General features: G+C 40.3%; 1 protein-coding gene across 4 annotated transcripts in view; it reads right to left on the bottom strand.

Moving 5' to 3' along the window:
* SLC44A5 (solute carrier family 44 member 5) overlaps positions 1-27,227 on the bottom strand; it is a 160,751-nt gene that overhangs the window by 34,246 nt on the left and 99,278 nt on the right. For all 4 annotated transcript variants that reach the window (XR_014565322.1, XR_014565323.1, XM_083743041.1 and 1 more), the window contains exons 3-8: positions 19,653-19,726; positions 8,025-8,109; positions 4,808-4,892; positions 3,137-3,265; positions 1,839-1,899; positions 866-989 (exon numbers count right to left, since the gene is read on the bottom strand). Coding sequence is in view for 2 of the 4 variants with exons in the window: in XM_083743041.1 (XP_083599167.1) it covers positions 866-989; positions 1,839-1,899; positions 3,137-3,265; positions 4,808-4,892; positions 8,025-8,109; positions 19,653-19,726 (558 nt within the window). In the remaining 2 variants the exon portion in view is untranslated. The remainder of the gene's footprint in view (positions 1-865; positions 990-1,838; positions 1,900-3,136; positions 3,266-4,807; positions 4,893-8,024; positions 8,110-19,652; positions 19,727-27,227) is intronic.

The following is a 27,227-nucleotide window of genomic DNA, read 5'->3' on the forward strand; positions in this document are numbered from 1 at the left end:
TTCTTTGATACTAGTCTCTTTCTAAAGGTGCTTTCTTATATTATAAAAAATGGCCACTTTTGGTATGTCAACAGTGGTGAAGCTGGAATGAGGCCCCAAGGCAAAAGTCTAGGGCCCTGCAGCCCAGGAGACACCCAGATGACCGCAGAGAGGGTGGAAGATGATAGGAGGCAGCAACAAACAGGCCTGATGTCAGCACTTTGGCCACTCAACTGAAGCTACAGTAGTTGCGTCACCATTCTTTCTTCTTATTTTTAAGAAAAACAATACTACCCTTTTCTACAACAAAATGGGGCTTATTCCCAAAAGTAAATGTGTTTTATTATCATGGCAGCAGCAGCAGAAGAAGAAGGGGGGGACCCCAATTTTATTCCCGCAGTTGCAATGGTTCTATGATCAAAGTGAGTTTTATAGTGCAAAACTGCACATTGTTGGAGTTTTTCCTGTTTTAATTAGGCAAACTATTTTGCCTGCTTGCTCCTTTTGCATTTCAGGAATGTAGGGAAAGTTGTAAAGCACAGAATAGAAGTGAGGGGGCAGGGAAAGTGAGAAATGTTAACTGTGTGCTTCGTGAATGTGATCTGATACAATCCCACCACCACCAGACCAGGGTCTAAAATTTTCAAGCTGCACCAATGTAAGTTGCAGACATTTGTGTATAATCTCCAGTTTGTTCCTAAAATAACTGAAATGAAGAGTATGAATATTCACCTCCTGTTAAAGCCAGAAATAGCCCCATATAATCAGTGCTCCAAATAAATAAAAAAATAAATCATGGTATTGCAGCCAAGCATAGAAATTATCATTTGGCAAACAGGTCAGGCAAAGTTATACAAACACACAGACGGACACACACAATCCATACTTTGCAGCTTCCCTGAGATCGGTGACGTTCCTTGTTTTTCCTCTTCCATCTTTGAAAGTAGTCTGATTAGCCACAGTCAGAACTCCATTTTTAGTGGCAAAATCAGGAAAACATCTCTTAAGAACTGTTAAAACAAAAACAAGAAAAAAGAATATTTATAGTGAGTCCTGCTTTTATTTTTTATTTTTTTTTTAAAAAAAAAAAAACCCTTGCCATTCCTATTTCCTATTCAGTTCCATCCATTTAAATACCCTAAACTGATTTCTGTTTGCACAGCATTTTCGTAGAAATGGAACAAATACCATGGCTGCCATCTCATCCATGTAGTAAGACACCTACAAGAAAAGGCATGTCTGAAGCAGCATGTTCTCTGCTTTGTATGTTACTCTAGGGTGCTATGGGCTGCCACCTGGCATAGGTAAATGCTCTTGTCTTGTTCCAGAGTAGCTGGAGGACAGCACAGTGACATTTAAACTGGAGAAATCATGTGACGGGGGGGATGCTGTGCATTAACTGAAGTAAGGGGAGATTCCCAAGTGATCGTGCTTTAAAGGGCACATTGTGATTTTAGCTTAAGCTGGTTATCTCCCTGGTTTTAATTTGTCTTATGCTTTGTACTATGACCCTGATCTTATAAAGAAAATGAGCTAAGGGCGCTTCAAAAACAAGTGTAGGCGAATATTGCTAGAACTGGGGCATGCCAAGATCATTGCGTACACTATCAGAGCAGAAAGCCAGGTCTGGGTCATCCATGAGGTGGGCTGATGCAGTTGCCTCAGGTGGCAGAACTCCAAGAGGTGGAGCTCCCTCAGACACCCAGCCAACCCATTATGCTCCATGAGATCTCCAGAGATTTCAACAAAAACTGTCACTGCTTTGCAGGGCCCACTGTGTGCCAAGGTAAAAGAGGCTTTGGCCGGGGGAGTGGGAGGCTCAGGTGGCGAAAGCACACCACAGATATTCAGATACTCACAAGGCCGGCTTGGAATGATCATGGAAGGACAATCTTCATCACGCATAACTTGGGCCACAGACTGGAAACCGAAAGAAAAACCCAAAGTTAGAAATAATCATGTGACAATTGAATCTATAGCATTTCCCTTTTTTCTTTCTTTCTTTTTAATACTCTTTTTAAAACCCTTGCAAATTATTTGATTGAGGCCACAGCAGAGCATCTAAATGAAAAATAGGATGGAGCCGTGACTCTCTGGCATCCTGCTAACAATGAAAACAAAACAGTAGGCATCAGACAAAAACCATTGAGCAGAGAAAGCTTCAAGCAGGTGGCCTTGTGCTCATCGCAGGTAGGAATAAAATTACCTTTTAACACAATTAACATAATTAACTTAAGGCTGCAATCAGGACTCAGCAAGGGGTTTTCAGTATGAGAGGAATATTAAAGTAGGTTTGAATATTTGTTTTTAGAGCTATCAAGTTGTTTCAAACTTATAATGTGATTACAAGGTAAGAATTAATTTTCAAGACTAACACCCATTCCCTTATACTATAAATGAGTAAACTGGTCACTGTGGAAGAACCAATCCAAGCCTGGTTTAAAGATACACCTTCAACAGTATGGTAAGTAAAAAGACAGCAGACCAAAATGGAACAAGCATCACCTAGTTGCAGACTTCACATTGTGTGAGAAATTTTGAATATCTATTTAAATTATAGTAATTGGCTAGTGCAATTTCCTCTCCTCCCCTGTTGCCCCTCAGAGCCAAGTTCTTTTGGAAGGAACTGGAGATGAAATCAAAGGACGAGGAAGTTCCGCCATGTACATGGTAGTCCTTTCTGCCATCTGCCATGGAGCTGCAGAATTGGATATGGCCCTTTAGTTCTAGATTTACATATAAATGTGTAATTTAATTTAAGATTTAAATATAGATTACTACATGCAATTTTTATGTGACTCTGTGCCCTCTTTTGTTTCCTTTCTTTGGTGATGGGCTTCCTCTTTTTTTTGGTGCTGACCAATTTAATTTTTAAATTTTTAGCTACAAGACTAAGGATGAATATTTTTTTGAAACTCTCATCAAAATAACATTTTAATTATAAAATGTATCAATAGAAGGAAACCTCTTGCCCATTGCTGGTCATACTGGAGTCTTTGGGTATAATCTGCACTAGGAATAAAGTAGTTGTAACCAACAATAGAGTTAAGAACAACAAACCCTGTACAGCTATGGAGATATAAACCTGCTAAGGACTGCACCCACTTTGGACAGATAAAAGGTAATATTCACATCGCAATATCTTATCTATACTCACCTTCCATGGCTTGCTAAAGCCAGGCTTGCAAAACTGTCTGTAGTATTCCCAATAACTTTTGTTATATCTGTAGGAAGATTGCATGTCTATGTAGGTTGCAAACCTGTCTGGGCACTTTGAGACACAAAGCTTTAAGAAAAGAAAAATGCACATTGATCTAAGCAACACGGGAAGATGAGAAAGTTAAATTATCAAAGCAGCTAGACAAAAAAAAAAAAAAGCCATCTCTGAGAGTAATTCGTTTCATCAGAATGCCTACTTAGCACAGCACTTAGAAACAGACATCACATTTTTTTTATCCTTGCAGTATCTTGAAGATAAACACTTTTGAAACACAGAGGAGACAGTTTGACATTTTCATCAGCTGCAGCATTTTCTCCAAATCTTCCTGCCTGTTGGAAGTATTTGTTTTTTAAATCTGTTTATTAATTTATTTATTTTTTAAATGAAGTACTTGGAAGAAGGCATTTTCTCAAGGCTTCCAAGTGCCTATAACTACCTTTGAAGGCAATTCAGTAGATGCCCATGCGGTGTAGTTCGCACAGTACACAAACATTAATCAATGAAGTGTGCAACTGTTAAAATGGTTTTGCCCTAACAGGGTATTTGCAGAGCCAACCACTTTCACTTTAAATAGCTCAGTCAAAAGCAAATCAAGATTTCATTATTGTACACGGGTTAAGGCTAGCCTGTGCTTTATTCCGGCCATAACTCTTTCTAAAGTCATATAATACATGGCAGTCAAGTTCACACAGAGCGCTTCAGTTTATTTTCTGCTGGTGTAGCAGATACTGGGATCAGAAAATAAACTGAAGCGCTCTGTGTGAACTTGACTGCCAAGTTTTCAATGAAACTTCAGAGATATGCTGCATTTTAATTTTGCACACATGTTCTCCTTTGAACATGGCCTCCTTTGAACAGGCTGAATCCCTTGCAATATAAATCCAAGATATTAGCACGTTTAATTTACATGCTGTAATTACACACACACAAACACATAGACACACACAGTGGTTCCCAATTACTGCAGACCATGTTTTTTCAAAAGTCAAGCCATGGACCCCTTACTTTTGAAAATTTTGATATTTCTATGGTAGTTTTTGTTATGACAATGGTGCCATGGATTTCCTGGGTGGGTTAGGCGGACCTCCTGGAGTCAGTGGAGCACCAGTTGGGAACCACTGATGCATACTATAAGTAAATGTTTAAATGCTGGCTTTTTCCTATTTCTTTCAAAATAAATCCCATATAAAGCTCATTTGTAAAACCTATAACAGCACAATCCTGTTCATGTTTGTTGAGAAATAAGTCCCATTCAGATCCCAGGTAAGTGGATATACAGTTTCAGGCAATGCCCTGGACTGGAAAAGAAGCTTAGCCTGCGCCTTTTGGCACTGTCAAAGCCTGTTAAGTCGCCTTAATTCTCAAAACACTGATTAAACCCCAGCACCCAGGAATCTAGAGTGTGTCAGGACACCCAGAAACCTGGGGAAGTCATGGCAGTACGTTTACAGGTGTTCACATACACAATATTTTCAGGATGCGTATTTACCATCCCTCTCCCACCGCCACTGTACAGAAAGCCAACAGTATTTCTAAAAACTTTCACTTTAGAAGTAGTTCTAGTAAGTGACACCCCTTGTGCTCTGAATCAGACTGTCATTTACATACCTGTGTTGTAGGGCACTGTAGGTTTATTAGCACTAGAGGGCTGGCACATTTCAGAATGTTAAAGTAAAACAAAATTGTCTTGTTCCTGCAAATGAATAGGTATGAAATAATAACTTCATGTGTATTTACAGTAATAATTCATAGTATGTATGAATCCGTAATAGAATCACTTAAGAGACCACAACAAGAATTAAAGAAAACAGAGCAAAAGCATTCTCAAGGGAACTGACATCTGAACTCTAATTATGGGAAGGACAATACTTCCCTGTGGAGTAGATCACAATGGCACATATATTAACCATGATTCTAGATCTCATAGGTTAAGACTTTGTCACCTAGCCATATGGTACTTCTAGTGTATTCTGAAGCTGTCTTGTACATATAGTAGGTGTTCAAATACATGCTACACTGCACAAACAAGCTGGTGATTTTTATGTTAATCACAAGGTGGCACTAAAAAATCAATCAAGAATTTCTTTGCATAAGGGAACCTGTGGATTAGATAAAGTCCCAAGAATCTTCTATTGAAAAGTACTAGAATGAACTGTATGTATGACACACACTAGAGCTGACATATTAGTGGCTCTGAAAGGGAGAAGGGGAGAATTAACTCATTCATTTCTGTCAGTCTTGCCCAGGAACATGCAGAACATAACTGGCTCCCATTAGCTGCAGCACTGTTCTCCTGAAAGGTTGGAGATAATAGGCCTTTTTCACATTCATCCATGCTAACCAGCAAATGTGTGAAGAAGATTGATAGCATGTGAATCTGTGAACACTTTGCTGACTATCTGCTTTTTCCAATCTCTGTCAATAACTCTGAACCAATTCGGCAAGTCAGAAAACACAAAGAGGCCACAGAAGACATATTTGGCGATTAGGTAATAAGGAAGCTTGCATATTCAAAGTTCAGACAATGATTCTACATTACTATATCTTTGGAAACTCACATTCATACAATTAGCTGGTAGATTATTTAGGGGCCGAAACGTTCGCTAGCTGTTGGCAGTAATATAAGGAAAACACAAAATTTCCAGTAAAAAATTCAGCTATGTATGACTGTCTCCATAAAAGGCAAGCTTTATTTCATGCTGGAGCTATAGTCTTCTGAATGCAAAACAAATTTAGGGCTTACGTGGAGATCAGCAAATAGATGGATTAAGGCGCTGATGGGTCCCCAGGAATGGTGTTAGATCAAACAAAATGGAATTAATTCTGCATTGTTGTAATTCAATTCCCCCTACCCCTAGTCTATGAATGCCCAAGTATCAAATCTTCTAAAATATTTGCTTGGTGTAGTATTTGTTTAAAACATTGGAACATTTATTTGCATTTTATTGCTTTGTGCCAAGGGACTCTAAAGGGCATTAACACAAAGATTAGCATCCATCCCCAAATTTAATTTCCCTCAAGATATGAATTAGGGCCAGCCTCTGGATCTTTAATGTATATCAGCTTTGGGTCAGTTTGTCAGGCTTATCCGAAACTATAAATTTTTGTTTGTTTGTTTCCTAGCTAGTTGTTCAAAACTGCATGTGGTTTGTTATAACCACTGTTTTAAATGTTGTGATTTAAACAAAAATTGTTAATAAAAATTATTATAAAAAAACAATAAATAAATAAATGTTGGTTTATTGAAATGAATTAACACATGCAAATTGGCCCCAAACTCATGCTGGTTGTTTTGTTTTTAAGTAATTTGGCTCTATGACACTTAATACATCCATAGAGGAAGCCACCCCCTTCACACCAAAACTATGTAACTTCTGTAAATTACGTTAATAATTGCATAAATTATTTGATTTTGTTGTCACTACTTCATTCTATCCCACTGATTTCATTGCAAAGGAAACACAGTGCAAATGGGGGAAGGGTGTTAAATTGTTGAAGGTCTGAAATACAGTAATGAATATTGATTGTATTTGCTGGATTGATTATTGTTTTGGACATGGGGCAAATAAGCTAAGAGCATTTCACACTAAGCACACTTAGAGCATTTCACACCATAATAATAATAATAGACCAACAACTCCTTCTATGTGCATCTATGAGGTTATAAGTAGGAACATGCGACTGCAAGGGAAGAAAACATGGTGCCTTCCAAATGTTGCTGACTATACCTCTCATCAGTTAAAGCCAATGGCCAGGGATTGTGGGAGTTATAGCACTGCAGAATATTGAGGGCATTCTACTGGCTGCCTCTGTGTTACAAAAGTAGTCACAGTACTACTGTTATACTCCCTTTAAACAGTAAAATGCTTCTCAATTATATATGCACATATATATGCAGAGAGAGAGAGAGACAGAGAGAGAGAGAGAGAAGGAAGGATTTTACTGTTTAAAGGCAGTATAACAATATTTTAAATAATTATAATTCACCCCAGCTGGGAATTGGAAAGGAAAGGAAAGGAAAGGAAAAGAATGGCTCAACATGGTAGATCACCTAATCTAAAAGTATCCTATCTATTGTTCAGGAAGGCTTCCTAGGTATTCAAAGACTGTACAGGATGCTTTGTCTATAAAATATATTATGCTTTACAGCAGATGATTGGATGGATAACCCACAAGATCCAGATTCTATGGAGTTGCTTTTAGATGCTCAAAACACTGTGATAATGTAGGGACATTAAAGTGGGTGATCTGCAGGGAGAAGTTGTGAGTGGCTCTTGGCCCAAAGTTCAGACCTGGACTTCTAGGAATTTCCAGTATGAAAATAAAGTGCATTCTTTTAAGCTGGTAGCAGCCAGTGGTAGAATTCTCCTTTGCTATTTTTCTGCTGCTGGCATGTTTTACCCACTGAGCAAGGGGTATCTAGTTTATAGAAATGAGATGCAGCCTGTGGTACTTAGGATTTATTTTTCTTCTTGGAATGACAGGAACAATTTCTCAGAGGACATTTCAATTAAATGTTCCAACTTATGCTGGCTAATCAGCTCCAATGCATTTTATAAAGTGTGGCATTCTAATCACTGGGATGCATGACGTAATTGTATTTTACTGAATTATGAACAGCCTTTGGACTGCACATGTACAATGGTTTTGCTTTGATCACTCAGCTTTTTTAATATAAATCTTAATTGGAGTCAACACAGAGAAACCACTGAAGGAAGGCAGAGTCTTCCCTCATCCTTCCATTAAGACTTCCAGGAGACAGAAGTCTAGTGCTCCCTTTCATGCATCACAAAAAGTGAAGGCAAAGGAATACCTTGGTACTTACTCATTAGGCGTGTCCTTTTGACCACAGAACTGCCCATAGCTGTCAGTTGGGTAAGCTACTTTTCTGGGGTCACCGTGTACCCAAGCTGTGAAAAAGAAAGCATCAGTGATATTTTATAGCTCCATTTCCTCCTTGTAGCAGGTCGGCTTGGAATTAAAGTTTGCTGGTCATTAAAATGCACTGCCAGTCATATACCATTTTAACCTCTCTCAATAGCTACTGAATACTATTGATTTTCCTTAAACAGTAGATTTTTCCCCCTTTAATGAAAAAAGTATGGATGAATAGATAGAAAGTAAAACATTTCTCTCTCCCCCTCCCCCTTTCCATCAGGTCATATCTGGCTGGCAGCCAGAAAATGAGGTAATGCACTTAGAAAATAACGGTTATTAAAATGAGGACAGGGAACCATTACAAAGACTTTGTTGGCATAAAGCCATACAATGGCAGCAAACAAAGCTAAAACAAACCTAAGCGTGCCTGCACTCACCCATCTTAGATTCTCTCAGTACGCTGAATTGCGTGAGCCACTTACAATGCACTCTCAACCCCGATTTATGCAAATCACTTTGAACTTGCTGTTCTATAATTGCCACATGCCTGCATTCCTCTTTATTTTCTGTAGTTTTAAATTTAGAAACACTCAAAACTAAATCTTCTCCAGCGTCACTGGCATACTCTGGCACTAGAGTGATAGGGCATGACACAACAGAGCCCTGTGTAAAGCTGTCCATGGCAGTCTGTAGATTGGCACCTGTGGTCCAGAGGTGTTTATTATTACTTTTATATCCCACCTTTCCTTCAAGGAGCTCAAGGTGGGGTACAGACTTCTCCTCCTTCCCATTCGATCCTCACAACAACCCTGTGAGGTACATTAGGTTGAGAGGGAGCGACTGGCCCAAGGTCACCCAGTGAGCTTCACGGCTGAATGGGGACTTGAACCCTGGTCTCCCAGGTTCACTCTCACTACGACACCACATCTTAAGCTAATAAACTTTTGATTAATCTTAATAGCCAAAAGCTGCTTTCCACAATGGGATTCATTCATGGCTTCTTTTCCATTTCATTGAACTGCCAGAATTGAAGTCTACTGTATTTCATTAATCTTGCCTCCACCAATCTATGGAAAAAATAAAGCTGCTTATATGCTACCACAATGCATTTGTAGATTTAAAGAGAAGGCAGTAGCTCGACATCTTTCATTAGCAGTGCAATCCTATACATGTTTAATCAGATGTAAGTCCCAGTGAGTCTAATGGGGCTTGCTCCCAGCTAAGTGGGTATAGGACTGCAACCTACTGTATTTTTTGCTCTATAAGACTCACTTTTTCTTTCCTAAAAAGGAAGGGGAAATGTGTGTGCGTCTTATGGAGCGAATGCAGGCTGCGCAGCTATCCCAGAAGCCAGGAACAGCAAGAGGGATCGCTGCTTTCACTGTGCAGTGATCCCGCTTGCTGTTCTGGCTTCTGGGATTCAGAATATTTTTTTTCTTATTTTCCTCCTCCAAAAACTAGGAGCGTCTTATGGTCTGGTGCGTCTTATAGAGCGAAAAATACGGTAAATTCATTTAGGCAGTTGGTTCATTTGGAAGCACACCACCACCCCCGGTATATTACAGATCACTGTACTATATTATAAGAAAACAGTCATGTTTACATGTAATTCTAAACCACAATTCAGTGCTGTGTGCATGAGCCTTGGGATCATACACATGCCGAAGTGTGGCTGGAAGGTGGGATTCACAAGCTTTAAGTTCCCCCTTTAAAGAATCCTGGCTTAAAACAAAGACTGTTATGAAGGGGGTAGCGCATCCTGTTTTGCCGCCTGAGGAGAAATGAGAAGGTGCCCCCAATGCCTCACCAAAGGCTCACTTACAGGGTTGCCCTGCAAGATCTCATGAGTGCCCCATGAAATGTCGCTGGAACTTGGAAACTACCACCAAAGCTGCTTCTTCTCACTTCTCTGGTGGGGCAGAGGGAGCTTGCAGTAGCTCTGGATGAGTGAGGAGAAGCAGAAGGCTTCCAACCAGATCTAGTGAGATCTTACCAGAACCTGCTTCTCCTCACTTCTCCAGAAACAGCAAGGGGTGCAGGTGAGGAAAAGCGGTGGTGGCTTCTAGTGAGTTCTCATGAGACCCATACAAGATCATGAGGGTCTCTTGTGAGATCTCACTAGAAGCCACTGCAGCTTCTTTTGCCAGCAGTGGGGAGGGGCATCTGTGGCATGGCCATCCCCTTGGATTCTGTCACCAGAGGCAGCTGCCGCAGTTTGCCACATGGCTGGCCGTGCTGGCTTAAACCTCAGTCCCTGATTCATATGGAACAGCAGAATTATATATTTGAGCTTCTGGAATAGTATCCGTAGGCTTGTGCAAAATTAAGTTTGAGTTCCAAAAGGTCTGATGTGATTGTTTAAAGGCAGGGAATTCCACAGCGGTTAAACTCTATCAAGTATAGAAGTATATAAAAAGGTAAAGGGACCCCAACCGTTAAGTCCAGTTGTGGATGACTCTGGGGTTGCGGTGCTCATCTCGCTTTACTGGCCGAGGGAGCCTGTGTACAGCTTCTGAGTCATGTGGCCAGCATGACTAAGCTGGTTCTGGTGAACCAGAGCAGCATACAGAAATGCTGTTTACCTTCCCACTGGAGCGATACCTATTTATCTACTTGCACTTCATGCTTTCAAACTGCTAAGTTGGCAGGAGCAGGGACCAAGCAACGGGAGCTCACCCCATCCCGGGGATTTGAACCACCAACCTTCTGATTGGCAAGCCCAGGGCTCTGTGGTTTAACTCACAGTGCCACCCGCATCCCTAGAAGTATATAGGAGTGCAGTAATTCTTGGACTTTTGTACACCCAATTGAGATTTCAATTCAGGAATGAGGTCTCCAGGCACAAGAAAAACTTTCAGCTGTTGTAAGGTGCATAACAAAATTGCACATGTTAAAACATTGTGTTGTACTGCTTCTAAATTAACAGACTTTTTAGTATAACATTTGGATATTTAGGATACTTCTTTGTATTACTGGCTCCCCCAAAGAGTAGCACAAAGCCACTAGCACCTTTGCTTAGCAAGGGTAATACTACACCTCTGAGGTTTAAAATCCTAAGCAATGCAATGTACCTTCAAAAGTACAAGAAGAAGAAGAAGAAGAGTTTGGATTTGATATCCCGCCTTTCACTCCCCTTCAGGAGTCTCAAAGCGGCTAACAATCTCCTTTCCCTTCCTCCCCCACAACAAACACTCTGTGAGGTAAGTGGGGCTGAGAGACTTCAAAGAAGTGTGACTGGCCCAAGGTCACCCAGCAGCTGCATGTGGAGGAGCGGAGACGCGAACCCGGTTTGACAGATTACGTGACTACCGCTCTTAACCACTACACCACACTGGCTCTCAAAAACCAAGTCAAGGTCCATACTAAAAATCATGACCTAAAACATGAGCTAAAAATACTATGGGGTGGGTTTTTTTTTGGGGGGGGGGAATGTTTGCTGTCTATCATCTACTACTCCATGGATATATATAAACTGGAGAATAGAAGAAAGCACATTCTTGAAATGGGACATGATGTTTGTTTGTGCACAAAGGAGGTTTTCATTGTTCTTGAATATTTCCCCACATCTATTGCAGAAAAATGCCATGTCCAAGCAGATCAATTTTTGCAGTTGATATGAACTCCTTTAATCTCTTCTTTATACACGCCACAGTTCAGCTTCTGTAGCAACCTTCCCTCTTTTTGAGGTTAGTTTGTTTTCAAGAATGTTGACACTACAGAAGATACCCCCCTCCCTTAGGACCATTATTCTTCCCACCAGTACAGATACCAGCAGGGATAAATCTTGTCATGTGAGATTTAAAGCAGTCCAGCAATGTTGGTTGCAAAACTTAACAGCTGCATTTTTGCAGATAATTTAGAATTAGCCACTGCTGCCAACATTATCCAGTTTGTTTCTGGAATTAGTTTTCATATTCCAAGAACTTCAAATAATAGAGAAATAGTACTCTTGACAAATGCTCACATACAACAATGTCCACATACAAACCAGAAGTCTCTCCCATGTAGAACAGGAATATGCCGTGTTAAATCTGATGAAGAACAGAGTGGTCAGTGGATAATCAGATTTTGACCTTAAGATCCAAATTCACATCCATGCTCAGCCACCAGATTACATGCTATTCATAAAAAACATTTTTTTCTATTCAAGTGTGTGTCAGACACACACTTAATCTGGACAAACATAGCATAACCTGGGAATTATAGATACAGTCAACAGCAATTCTCATAATAACAGCTGTGTTTTTCCAGTTACTATTGTCATACTTATTGCCAGTTTAACCAGGTTACATTTGCTGATGTGAATACACGTTGTGTGAAATGCCCTTCAGCCTCATTTCGTCGACGCAATTGCCTCATTGGGACAAGAACTACTGGGAAGAGTCACTGTGATCACTAAGCCTGTGCTGTTTTGGTTTCTTGAATAAAGAGTTAACTTCACTGACACTAATGTTTTTATTGCTGACCTACTCCAGACCCTGGCTCCTGACACAAGTCTCCCTTGGGGTTGAAGAAGGTACCTAGGTGGGCAAAAGTTAAAAGAGGCTAACTTCACCCTGCTTCACTATCCAGGTCTTGGTTATACAGTGAGAAACAACAGTGCCCATGAGAAGGTAGTGCCACCTAAACTATAATTTGAACCCCACAAGTCATTTCTGCAGAATGGAAACAATAATGATCTAACTACCCAAACACAGTTTAAAAACTGCGTTGTTTCCACAACACAAGCAGTGCACAGCAAGTGATGTGATTGTTTTATCAGCCCAACAGATGGTAACAAAGCTAGAAGCAAGTTCTTGAATTACACAGGACTCTTCATTAGGCAAAATAAAACATCACCATTACCCCCACATAAATAGTACTCCAGATCACCTAAATTTTGATTAAGTAAATATTGCAGCTGCTTCTGGGACACTCAGATCAATGAAATTTAACTGTGTACTTTTGCAATGAAGTTTGAAAAGAACTCTGGACTTTGAGGCCATTTCTGCCCCAAATGGCAATTTATATCATCAGTTTCCCTTCACTTTTGAGCAAACATACATATGGCAGCAAGGAGTGTTGAGTCCCCTGCCCCTACCAGCCTGTTCACTCCGAAAGGGGGGGAGCTGCTTTAAGGAGTGCTTCTGCAAAGGGCAAGTCCTTTGCAAAAGCCCTCTTTGAAGCAGCTCCACTTCTCATTTGTGAGCATGCAGGCAGGCAGGCAAGCAGGCAGCAGAGGTCAGGGAGTTTGGACTGGCCACTCATTTAAAAGAGAAGTGCAAAGGGCTTTAATCCTCAGTCATTGGCTGAGCCTTCCTAACAGTCCACTAAACATTTTCCCCTCAGAGAGCCTTGCCCCATCATTACCATCACCACTAAATTGACAATGCTTCTCTCAGCTCACACAGCTGTTTAGTAGGGAGCTTGATTGACATGCGAAGGAAAGGTCTACTGACTCATTCCCACGCACCTTCCTCTCCACTGCAAATGCTAAGGAGCTATTTCCAGTGCCATTCAGGTAGGCAGCAAGGAGAAGGGAGGCATGCAATGACCTCATTTGCACACCACCATGCACCTCCTCTCTGTCTGCATGTGTGAGTGTGTTTTCTCCCTGCGTACTGTATTTGTGTTTGGGTAGCTGGGATGTGTATGGCCTACAAACTCACTGCCTACCAGTGAATGCAAGCCAAAAAGGTTTCCTATTTTTGCTATATAGTCGTACCTTGATTCTGGAACACAATGCATTCCTGGAATCTGTTTGACTCCCAGAACCGTTCAAAAACCAAGGCACGGCTTCTGATTGGCTGCAGGATTTTCCTGCAATCAGAAGCCACGCCGCACGTTCAGCTTCTAAAAATCATTCGAAAACCAGAACACTCATTTCTGGGTTTCAATCGTTTGGGAGCTGATTTGTTTGGGAGCCAAGGCATTTGCAATCCAAGGTGCGAATGTATAGCCCTCTGATCTGGGCAAAAACTGAAACACCAGCAGTGTTGCAGAGGAATAGGTCCTCAGGTAACACGCTCCCCGACTTTAGCAGGGGAACCCCCAGCCTACCAATCAGGCCACAGAAGTGTTCGTGCTACATTGCAATTTTGTATCTGCTCTATGGATCCAACCATAATGGCAACAAACAAGTGTTGCACTGGACTATTTTAAGGAACATGGTTTTCTTTGCCGAATTCTTTACCTCCTGAATTTACAAGTACACCCCCCCCCCCTCATTTACACAGCAGCTTTGTTTTGCAAATAGATTCATCTCAGTTTGTTGTGAAATTGGATTCCTTTAAATGGGAATCCTTTCTGCTATGTGGGTACAGAGGGTAGATGGCTTCACATCTCAAATGAACATAAGGAGAAAGCAAAGTGTGGTATACTATTTAAGATTTAGCACTTGATAAATATCTGATTCTCTTTCCCACTCTAAAAAGAATAGAAACTAACTGAACAACATCCACAGAAAGAAGAAATCAGCCTTAGACAGCTGTGTAGTTTATTTGTTGCAGGTATTTGTTGCGGTGAACTGCTGCTGACCCAATAGCAAGTATTAAATGAAATAGAATCCAAGGGTACAGAACTTCAGCACCCATAAAATGTTCTGCATGGCTGAATACTTGATTGTTGGCCATGACCAAGGGCCTGCTTACAGACAGGGGGAGGGAGACAATCATACGAATCAGCTGAACATTTGTTTTTAAAACCTCTTTTAGTTTTTGCATATAAAGAGATGAACCAATGATATATGAAACTATGTATTTACCAAGACCAACACTTTTTTGGGGGTGGGGGGAATTGAAGACTCTGATGCTCTATAATAGGGAGAAAGCAAGGAGCGTAAATCACTTTTTCCTCCTGTGCTTTTTCTGAAGTGGACACCACCACTATGGTGAGATGCCTAAACTGTGCTCACCTTGGAAGCCTGCATATATTTCACCATGAGGAAAAATAAAAGCACCATTTCAGACATTGCAAACTGGCAACAACAATAGGACACGTTGCAGTGGTACCTTGGTTTAAGAACAGCTTAGTTTATGAACAACTTGGATTAAGAACGCTGCAAACCCAGAAGTAGGTGTTTTGGTTTGTGAACTTTGCCTTGGAAGCAGAACATGTTTTGTTTCCTGTTGAGTATTTTGCATTTGTAAATTGAGTCCCCCGCTGCTATGGGAAAGCACACCTTGGTTTACGAACACTGTGGTTTAAGAAGGGACTTCAGGAACGGATTAAGTTTGTAAACCAAGGTACCACTGTAATTAGTTGCATCTCCTGTTATCTTTCTACATTATATAATGACTTGCAATGCCAAATAGATATTGTTCTCATATAGCATTAGCTCAGCACAGAAATATGTTAAACAGCAATGTATTTGGGATGTGTGTGTTATGTTTTAAACTTCATTTACAAATTTACAAACTGGTATCATATTTTTTATATCAACATAACTAGCTTTATTGCTGGATTTGATGTATTACCTTTTCCAATGCAAGTAAGTCTGAAATTTTTTATAATAAAATGTATTCCCATTTTTAAGCAGAAATTATTATTTTTTTGCAGCCATTCATAACATGAACCGCAATTCTTTATGCAACAGGTAATAAAACAATCTTTTTCAAAAGGAATAATAATAATAATAATAATAATAATAATAATTTTGTATTTCTACCCCACCCATCTGGCTGGGTTTCCCCAAACCAATACTGGGTCTATAGAGACCACAATCAGTATACTTTAGGCAACTCTTTCTTATATGGTTTCAACGTTGTTAGTCTAATTGCCTGCCAAAATCTTTGTTCCAAGTCTTCATATCACGTGACAGATCCTTAGTGCGAACTTCCAAGAACCAATCATAAATCTTTGAGAATCTTAATATGTCAGCATTCCATGTAACAATGGTATAGCACAAGAATGACATGTGTGTGTGCAAAAGCCTGTCAGGTCCCCATATTTCAAACCATCAAGTTCTGCTGCCATCATTCACTAATGTACTTCAAGCTCACAAATCACAAAGCTAGAAATCACAAACATCTATCATTTTAATGCATTTGTCAAATATCCTCTCATTTTGTATTCCTTTATTGGTCTGGGATTGAGTAAATGGCTGCAAAACACTGAACTGTAAGATTCCCCGTCAAGGACAAAATATGGAGAGTAACTACTTGCTTGGGAAACTTAACATAGGCTGCAAATCAGTTGATGATTAAGAACCAACAGCATTCTTGTGAAGTGTTTCCCTTTAAAAGATAAAACATTTAAAATATTTTAGTATGTGGCAATAAAAACCAGCCAGTTGTGCTTGTGGTTTTTAAACACCAGCAATTTACCAATACAGTGAAGCAGATATAGGACACATGATCCTAAATTTATACATAGGGGTAGGTGCTATAAAAGCAACCTCTTTTTGAATACAAAAGGTAAATTTGGTTTACTACTTCACAGGTGGCCTCCTGCCCCATTGTTTAATCTCCTGTTGTGTCTTTGAACACAGATTAACACGTACTGCAATAGGAAGATTTCACAAACAGAAATAGAAATATGTAGGAGAGCATCTGACTTACAGATTCATGGATAACAAATTCTCATATAACAATTGAGAGCTGTCTATGCTAATCACTTGCTCACTTGAGCTTCACTTATGCTCTTGGTTTAGCAAAATGCTTAGCATAGTCAATTGTTATATGAGAATTGTCAGGAGCTAAACCATACAATATTTTTCTTTTTTGAATTATACCATTCTTGCAGCCCTTTGAATCTTTTTATAATATTTCATTGGTTTTTGTCTTAAATGTTTTACTAGGTTGCTTTTAAAAAAAATCTTCTTAATAATCCAGAAAATGCAAATGTAAATATTGTGGACTGAATTCTGCAAAAATTGAAATGTCACTGGATGTCAGCACCATTGGTCCAACGGTAAAGTTGACCCAATGACAGCAATTAATAGCTCCTGTAATAAATATTTATGTGGCTCATAATCATTCAACAGCCAATCATCACTGAAGCAGATCAGAGAAAGACTATTACCATAAATCACTAGCTTTGGTCATGCAAGAAGATTTGATTGTCCTTTTATCACCACATGACAATATAATGTCTTTGGAACTACAGTGAGAGCTAAATCCCTTCCTGATTGTACCATTGCAAATATTACTCAAGCCACACTGATTGCATGTATTACTATAGCTAGAATTTCAGCTCAGCATTTCCCTCCTGCCACAATCAATAGCAAACTCCATGCTCCAGAAATGATGGATCTGAACTTTTCTGTTTCTGTACCCATCCAAATAAAATGTGGACTGAAGATCTGCTTCATACATTTATAGACTATAGAAAACCTTCTCCCATTTTTTTTATCTATAAAGAGCCAAAGGACAGAAATATACAGATCTTATTCGGTCACGAGTTGCTTTAGGCACAACTCATGATTGTGAATTGATTTATACTCTATTTTCCCTTTATATGAACTTTATTGACTGTCATGCATTTTGAACAGGACAACTGCCTGGAGTCTATCCAAGGCTGATCTCATCTTTCATTTTTTTAAAAAATAAAGCAAATGAAAAAGTGTAAAACAAGGCTGGTGATGATGATGATGATAATTGTATAGCTAGCTTGTGTACAAGTGTGTGTGTAACAATCATCCAGATCCAACTAGCTTCAGAATCTGAATTTGAGATTGAAAAAGTACTCCCATAAGAGGAACAGAAAAAAATAGCCGCCACCACCCAAAATGAATTTTGATTTCAGGATGGATAGCTTTTATTTTGAGCATTTACAGGTATTCAAAAGTTTAAGTAGAGATTCTCTCTTTACAGTTAGAGTACAGGCAATACAGTGTTATGTATACAGACCATATCATCTTTGACCAATGCCTGTGGGGAAAATAGAACTGGGCAACCAACCATTCAGTCATCTAGATTTTATGCAGTACATGTAAAAACCTTATGTCGAAAACTGCTGTGAAATCCTAGCCAGAGGATTACAGGAGATTTGTGCATTGCTGAAACAAAGTACAGTGCAGTAGGAAGGTTTGAGAGTCCAGCAAGCTACCAACCATCTCCCTAACCTTTTTCCTGGAAGTATTCAGTTCTTCTAATCAATCTATGGTTCAGAATGATGAACCAGAAACAAATGTGATCACACATTTAAAAATTCTGTTTCACAAAGGGATAGCTTGAAGGGAAACACAAACTCGGTAGGGCAGGGTATTAATGGGTACAAAAACCTTTATTATACATGGAATGTACCTGCCTCAGGGATGGAGAGATCCCCTGAAACATAAAGCATGCTATCTGAGAGTCCTGTGCCAAAGGCAGGTAGTGTTTCTTTTAGAGCTGGCTTGGTTACAGCCCAGAGGAAATCTGGAACCTGTCTTTATAAATATTGAACTTGGTTCAGTTTAAAAGAGAGCCAACAAAAAAAAAGCTATACTTTCATCTTGACTGTATAGTGATTGCTTTTTCTATGGAACTATGATGTGATAGAGAGCTGTACTGTTTGTTCCAGCAGGACAAAGGATGAACATCGTTTCTAATTCTCTTGATTGTACTTCTTCTGTGAGATGCGTGTTCCTTTTTGTAGTCTAATGGCATAATACTATTACTATGTAGCTGTACAGCACAGAAAAAATGTTATGATGTTAATAAAAAGAAATCTTTAAAAATTCACTAAGGCTAAGGGAGAACTGAAGTGAACTCTACTGCCAAAGAGCAGCATCACATGTAAATAAACAGAGGACTAAGTCCATATCTATTAATATCTATTAATGTCATTGGGAGTTTGGCCACTGAGTTAAAAAGATGTATCCATGAGTTGAATATTCATGCCAGCTGCTGGGGTTTGTCCTGAGAAATATGGAGCTGCCTTCCCCAACATGTGACCCTCCATGGCCAGCGGTTAAGGATAAAGCGTGTTCTCCTTCATGGAGAGCACGTGTTGCGGTGGGGGCCGCCAGGACACTCCAAAGTTGGGGGCGGGCTAAAATACACCAAGTGATGTCAAAGAAACACTGTGTGATAATGTCAGACATGGTTTGCATTGGACATTGGGTTGAGTGGAGATTAAAGAGACATGGAGCATCAGCAGCTGTGTGCCTTATAAAGCTTCGGCTCTCAGTAAAGTTCTCTCGAACAAAATTGAGATGCACATTAAAGAATCTGCTGTTGATCATTAGCTCTGCATCCCAATTAAAAAAGCAACTGTTCTATTCATTATTTGCATGGATTGTTGCTAACATTATAAAGAATTCATTTTTAAAACTTTTTATTTTCTCCCACTTCTAATTATAACTGCTATAACTACAGCTTTTTACAGTAATGAAGAACAAAATTATTGAACCATGGCTACTCTACTAGCTTTGTTTCATATTGGATTTTTTTTTTTTTGTCAATATACCAATCATTTTTATTTCCCCCCTATAATTACAACAGTCAATGAGAGCAGGTAGTTCATGCTTTGTTTCCAAGAAATGTGTTAAATGAATGTAATTATATTTAATCGGGATGCCCATTTAACTTAAGGCAACAATTGCTTCTCAAGTAAATTAGAAGTTACTTTCCTATGAATAGGATAAGCATCAACTGTACATGTATTTACTTACCCACAATTCCTAAAGCAATGTAACCCAGGATGACCACAACGAAGATGACACAACAGAGAACGTCTGTACAATGCCTAAAGACAGAACATATTGAGCAGTTACACAAGTGTCTCATAATACAACTGTGAACCAAAATAAAATTGAATTCTTGGTACACTGTAGGTGCAAATTGCATCTGTTCAGCAGATCTATCCATCCACTGGCAATCGCTTTCAGTGTGCTAATCCTTCTGCAAATCTCATTTTCAAAGCCACAAGTATCTTGAGCCAAAAGTTCCATGGCAAGAATTAATCGTCCAAAATGCCAGTAAGATATAAGCAAGACCAAATGTTAAATGCTTGCTCCTAGGAAGGAGTAGCTTACATAAAATGACAACGCACATATCCATGGACCACTTATGGGTTTAGGCATTACTGCAGTGCAAAGCATGATCATTCTGGTCCCTCCATTCTGGGAGGGGTGGAGATTGTGTTTATTGGCCATGAGCAGAAAGAAGCTTTTCAACAAGATTTTTAAAAATAGAGATAATATACATTGGTGTCATTAGTTTGGGCAGTTCAGGACCTGACTGCCTTTTTTCAGAGCTGAATACAACTTTAATTCTAGATCACGGATCACCATTTGAAGCAGAGAAAACCTGGTGAACTATTGCAGTTCAGTGTCTTAATATTCAGCAGCTCAGTGATCAGATTACTGTGTGAGTGGATGTATGTGCAAGTCCCATAGTGCTCAGGGATCATCCCCTCTCAGACAATGCCACCACATGCCTACTCAAGAGTAAGCACAACTTAATGGCACTTTGTTCCAGGTAAGTAGGGTTAGGATTGCAGCCTCTGGGTGGTCAATGTTAGTCCCACCACATTAGACCTATTGAAGTTAAGAAACATTGACTAACTTAGGTTCAATATTTTCAATGGGTCTGATCTGAGTAGGCCTTGGCTGAATATAATCTTCAGTCTGGAAATAAACCCGGTAAATTTAAGATCATAGAACTGTAGAGTTGGAAGATACCCTGAGGGTGATCTAGTCCAACCCCCTGCAATGTAGAAATCTCAACCAAAGCATCCATAGCAGATGGTCATCCAACCTTTATTTAAAAACTTCCAAGGAAGGAGAGTCCACCATCTCTCATGGGAGTTTGTTACACTGCCAAACAGCTCTTACTGTCAGAAAGTTCTTCCTGATGTTTAGTCGTAATCTCCTTTCTTGAAACTTGAATCCATTGGTTTGAGTCCTAGCCTCCAGAGCAGGAGAAAATGAACTTGTTCCAACTTCCATTGACAGCCCTTTAGATATTTTAAGAAGGCTACCATATCTCCTCTGTCTCCTTACCTGGATAAACATACCCAGTTCCCTCAACCATTCCTCATAATGCTTGGTTTCCAGACCCTTTATCATTGGTTGGCCCTTCCTCTTCACATATTTCCACTTGGCAATTTCCTTCTTAAACTGTGGTGCCCAGAACTGGACACAGTATTCCAGGTGGGGTCTGACTAAAGTGGTGCTGCTATTACAGTACTGTTCTTGATAAGGAGGTCTGACTAATAGAGTGGTGCTATTACTGTCCTTGATAAGGAAACTAGATTTCTTTTGATGCAGCCTAGAATAGCATTAGCTTTCTTTGCTTGTGCATCACACTGTTGACTCATGTTAAGCTGATGGTCTACTAAGACCCCTAGATCCTTTTCACATGTACTACTGGCAAGTCAGGTGTCCCCCATCTTATATTTGTGCAGCTGGTTCTTCTTACCTAAGTGTAGAACCTTAAGATACTTGTATGCAGTGTCCACAGATGCACGTATAACAACTGCTGTATCAACACAACTTTCATGTTTGAAACAGTCACCAGAATGAATTGCTTTCTAAATTATTTATTTAAACAAAATACTTCTCAATGGAGGTAGTTCTCACATTCAGCTATAAGCCATCAAGGAAGAAGAAATAAAATACTGGGTGAGATAAATGCACATGGATCAAATCCCTAATAATTTTCACACCTGGGAAAAATATATCTGAAGAATTTGATTGTCCAATAGAGCACTGACAGAAAAACAGCAGTTCACTTAGCTTCACCAGTCAAGCTGAAAACCCCCACAAAAGGTAAATCCACAAGGAGGGGGAAAGAATATAACATTGAAGTCACTGTTAAAATAAATGAGCCAGGAGGAGTGGTGAGAGCACAAAAGCAGAACATGTGAACAGAGCACATACTGCAAATGAACACCAGTATTTCTCAGCACTCTAACTTTAAGCTAAGTGGGTCAATCCACTGCACTTCTCTATACCTAGAGAGATATTCATTGTATCCAACTTAAAATATTTTACAGAGCTACAATCTGACCTATTTTTCAGTTTCTGATTTAATATTCCTTCCACTTTGATTTTGTTCTCTGCTTTTAAGAATGCATTTGAGTCAACAAGTGAATCAACCCAACCCCATCTTCATTAAGTAAATAAAATTCAAGGGGTCTTTCACAGAAATGGCAAAGAACCACAAAGACTGCATAGATTCAAGGTGTTCGTTCCAGCCTATTTTTAGAGCAGATATTCAAGGTGGACTGATCTAAAGTATAATTACGTGGGCACTCAAAACCTGCTCTTGACATTCTTGGCTTTGCAATTGAAGGCCATCCTGGAAGTGAAGCTGGCAAAAGCCTTTAATGAACTTGAGACTGGAAGAGGGCACATCTCAAGAAAATTAAGTCGTGTGTAATGCAGCTGCTAAGAGTGTGCTCAGCCTCAATCCATAAAAGGGCAGTGATAGCAAGGATCTAGGGGCAAACTTTCTAGACAGGGAAAAAGAGGAAATGAAAACATTACAATAAGGGTGAGGTTCGGGGTTCACCTTGGTCACTGACAGCCATCCTGACAGTATATTTTAAAATACAATTTAAAATATTTATAAAGTCCTCATGTTATTAAAAAAAATCAGAAAAGATATATTTGCAAAGGCTGCTGTTGCCTTTCAAGGCATTATCTTTGAAAATGCACATTGCTATTTTAATAATAATAATAATAATAATAATAATAATAATAATAATTTTTTATTTATACCCCGCCCTCCCCAGCCAAGGCCGGGCTCAGAGCGGCTTACAAGCAATAATAAAAACAAGATGAATGATTACAACTTAAAAACAAAAATAAAATACAACATTAAAATAATGGAACATTAAAATATTAAAATGTAGCCTCATCGCAGGAGGAGAAGGAAAAGAAAGAAAGAGGGAAGAGAGAGAGAGAGAGAGAGAGAGAGAGAGAGAGAGAGGGAGGGAATCAAATTGGCTCCAAGCCAAAGGCCATTAATAAACACCCATTGCACATAAATTTGATAGAATACAAATTAGAATGCATAGTGTAACCTAAGTTGGATTCTGGGATTCAATTGGTTAGAGCGTGGTGCTGATAACACCAAGGTTGCAGGTTCAATCTCTGTATGGGACAGCTGCATATTCCTGCATTGCAGGGGTTTGGGCTAGATCCGTGGTTCCCAATGTGGGGTACAAGCCCCACGGGGGGGGGGGATTTGATTTTTAAGGGGGAAAATTCGAGAATACGTTATTAACATTCATTCCAGTCCGGCTTCCGCGCTGGCCATGGGACCGAGACGGCTCTGGTCGCCCTAACAGATGATCTCCGCAGGCAGCTGGATCGAGGCGGGTCGGGGCTGCTGATTCTTCTAGATCTGTCAGCAGCCTTCGACATGGTCGATCACGAACTCCTGGACCACCGCCTTGCCGACGTGGGGATCCAGGGCACAGTCCTTCAATGGCTGCGCTCGTTTCTCTCTGGTCGGGAACAGAGGGTGGCGCTTGGGGGGGAATTGTCATCGCGCCACTCCTTGGTGTGTGGAGTGCCTCAGGGTGCGATTCTCTCCCCGATGCTTTTTAACATCTTTATGCGCCCCCTCGCCCAGCTTGCCCGGAGTTTTGGGCTGGGCTGCCATCAGTATGCTGATGACACCCAACTCTATCTGTTGATGGATGGCCATCCTGACTCGGCCCCAGACACACTGGCGAGATGTCTGGAAGCTGTGGCTGGATGGTTACGTGGGAGCCGGTTGAAGTTAAATCCTTCGAAGACAGAGGTCCTCTGGCTGGGCCGGGACGATATGGGATTGAGGGGGCAACTCCCATCTCTTGCGGGGGTGCAATTAGTGCCAGCACCGTCCGTTAAGAGTTTGGGTGTAATCTTCGATACCTCCCTCTCTATGGAGGCGCAGATTACAGCTATAACAAAGGCGGCATTTTTTCATCTCCGCCAAGCTAAGCAGTTGGCCCCTTATCTCTCTCGCCCTGACCTAGCCACTGTGATCCATGCGACGGTCACCTCCAGACTGGATTATTGTAACTCGCTCTACGTGGGGCTGCCCTTGAGACTGACCCAGAAACTCCAGCGGGTGCAGAATGCCGCGGCGAGACTCCTTATGGGGTCTTCGCTGCGAGATCACATTCACCCAGTACTATACCAGCTGCACTGGCTCCCGGTGGAGTACAGGATCAGGTTTAAGGTGCTGGTTTTAACCTTTAAAGCCCTATACGGCCTAGGACCACCGTACCTACGGGACCGCCTCTCCTGGTATGCCCCACAGAGAAATCTACAGTCTGCAAATAATAACATCCTCAAGGTCCCAGACCTCAGAGAGGTTAGGCTGGCCTCAACTAGAGCCAGGGCCTTCTCGGCTGCGGCTCCAATCTGGTGGAACGCTCTGTCACAAGAGACTAGGGCCCTGCGGGACCTGACATCTTTCCGCAGGGCCTGCAAGACAGAGTTGTTCCACCAGGCCTTTGGTCAGGGCGCAGCCTGACTCCCTCCTCTGGCAACCTGCACAGAATATTGCTTAATCGGTTGCCATTAATTTGATTTTAATTAATTTTTATAATGAATATTTTGAATGTGTGATTATTTGATTGTTTGATTATTTGATTATTGTTAGCCTCCCTGAGCCCGGCTTCGGCTGGGGAGGGCGGGATATAAATAAAATTTATTATTATTATTATTATTATTATTATTATTATTATTATTATTAACAGTTAATGAGCTTCCAGGCTTCCTCTACGTAAATAGGAGTTCACTTTTTGAATAATAAGAATTATATGTCATGGGATGGGGCATCAGGATTTTAGAGATGCTTAGGTGGGGCATGGCCAAAAAAAGGTTGGGAACCACTGGGCTAGATGATCCTCAGGATCCCTTCCAACTCTACAATTCTATGATTCTATTATATTCATTGGGGACCAAACTTAAAATATTTCACAGAGCTAACTGGGTTCCTGCAGTGCCAGGCACTGGGTACCACAAACACCCAAGGATTAAGGTTTCAAAGGTTCGGGACAGTGTGACAATGCCTCTCTGATGAGGCAGAAGCTAAATGAATCTGAATCTGAATTATTCATTTGGAACTGCAGTTATTTAGGTAAGCGGGTGGTGCTTTGGGTTAAACCACAGAGCCTAGGACTCTGGCGATTCAAATCCCCACGACAGGGTGAGCTCCCATTGCTCGGTCCCTGCTCCTGCCAACCTAGTAGTTCAAAAGCACATCAAAGTGCAAGTAGATAAATAGGTACCACTCCAGCGGGAAGGTAAACGACGTTTCCGTGTGCTGCTCTGGTTTGCCAGAAGCGGCTTAGTCATGCTGACCACATGACCTGGAAGCTGTATGCCGGCTCCCTTGGCCAATAATGTGAGATGAGCGCCGCAACCCTAGAGTCGGCCATGACTGGACCTCATGGTCAGGGGTCCCTTTACCTTTACCTCTGAAAGTTCTGTTCAGGGGGTTAAGAGTTACTGTCGCAATGCAATGAAAGCTTCAATTTGCCTTGTGAAACTTGTCTATCTGGACTGATAGGGATTTACTCTCAAAAAGAGGAAGTGGGTGACTAGTGCTCTAATTCAGATTTGCCCCAAACATTTAGTTCAGGTGCTACTTTTTTCTGGTTTTTAATCAATGCCATTACAAGCAAAGCAGTATCCTTTCCCTTAAGATGGCCAATAAATGCTATGACCTTTCACTAACACAAGGGTAAATCAACTACTTCAAGACTGAAGCACTATTTCATTTTTCAGTGCATGTTAAAAAGTGCAACATTTAATTATCAAACAAAGAAAACTAGAACACTGCAATTATTCAGTAACATTTTTTTCCTCTTTTTAAGCAACATTATAAATTTACATAACTAATAGCATGATAAACAGCAGCCATAATCAAGACATTCTAATCATATCTTCCTTGTAACATTTGTAACATTTGGTGCAGTCATCCTCCAATGAGTACTTACTGTGTGTATCCTAATTTTTGGCCTATATTTTATTTTGAATGTCACACACGTTTTACACTGCTGCACCCAACAGAGGTTTCATCATGATGGAAATATACTACACATTTGTAAATATAAAGCAGGGATATTAGCTGTTTCAGCAAAACACGCACACAACTTGATGAGATTATGACATAATCTCTTTCTCCCTGCAGGATACTAAATGAACCATAGCTCTCTTCATGTGGTGTGAGAGAGAGAGGTGGGGAGGAGGTAGCAGGTCCAGCAAGCAGGTAAACAACAAATACCTGAGGAGGGCTTTGGTTTTATGAGAAAGAAAGAGATTATATATTAATCTCATCAACATGGGGCTGAGCAACAAAGATACAACAGAGATATTTGGTTAAGGAAGTGTCATCCCATTCTGCCCTTTATTGTATAGACTATGAATTCCTGTAGAGGAATTACATGAGACAAAATTATAGAATAGAATCTAGATCGAGACACATCCTGAAAAGCAATGATTTGTTCTAAATATGAATAAGTGGAAATTGCTACTGTGTGGCGTTGCCAAATTTCAAAAAGTGAAAATCCAGATAACAAAAGCTTTAGTTTTAGTTTTTACGAAGCATTCTAATGTTCATTCTTCTATATGCTGAAAACCTTGTCCAGCAGTTAAGGCCTTCTTTGTGAAGGTTTATTTGCAAGTTTTTATGTCTCTCTTCTTGTTTTGTTTTCATCTACAGCTTTCCTGTTTTGATTTTAAAACTTTAATTTATGCTTTTCCTGTGACCTGCCTTAAACCACCCATTATGCAGCTGAGCAGAGAAAAACAGAGGCTCACAACAGGCTTAAGAGTCCAAACTATGCTTGACTTTTTTAAAAAAGAGGGAGGCTTTTGACGTTAAAAAATGTAAAAAATAAATAAATCTATATACCCTAAATATATACCAGTTGGTACAGGAACCAACCAGAGGAGTGGTGACCTAATCTTGAGTGGTGCCCAGGACCTGGCACAAGATGTAAGCATTGTTGAGCCAATTAGGAGCAAGTGCCAAAAAAATCCAAGATGGACGCATTTGATTTCAAAAGAGGAAGCTTCACCCAAATGAGAGAAACACATTAATACGTCCTTTTTACCAAAGTCAACAGGAACTCCCCTATGAAGAAAGGTTGCATCCTTTGGGGCTTTTTAGTTTAGAAAAAATGTGGGTATGAGGTGACACAATATAGGTTTATAAAATTATGCATGGCATGGAGAATGTGGATAGAGAAATGTCATCGTCCCCCCTATCTCATAAGAACAGAACTCATGGATATC

This window comes from Podarcis gaigeae, assembly GCF_964106915.1.
Source record: "Podarcis gaigeae genome assembly, chromosome: 6".
Classification (NCBI taxonomy): domain Eukaryota; kingdom Metazoa; phylum Chordata; class Lepidosauria; order Squamata; family Lacertidae; genus Podarcis; species Podarcis gaigeae.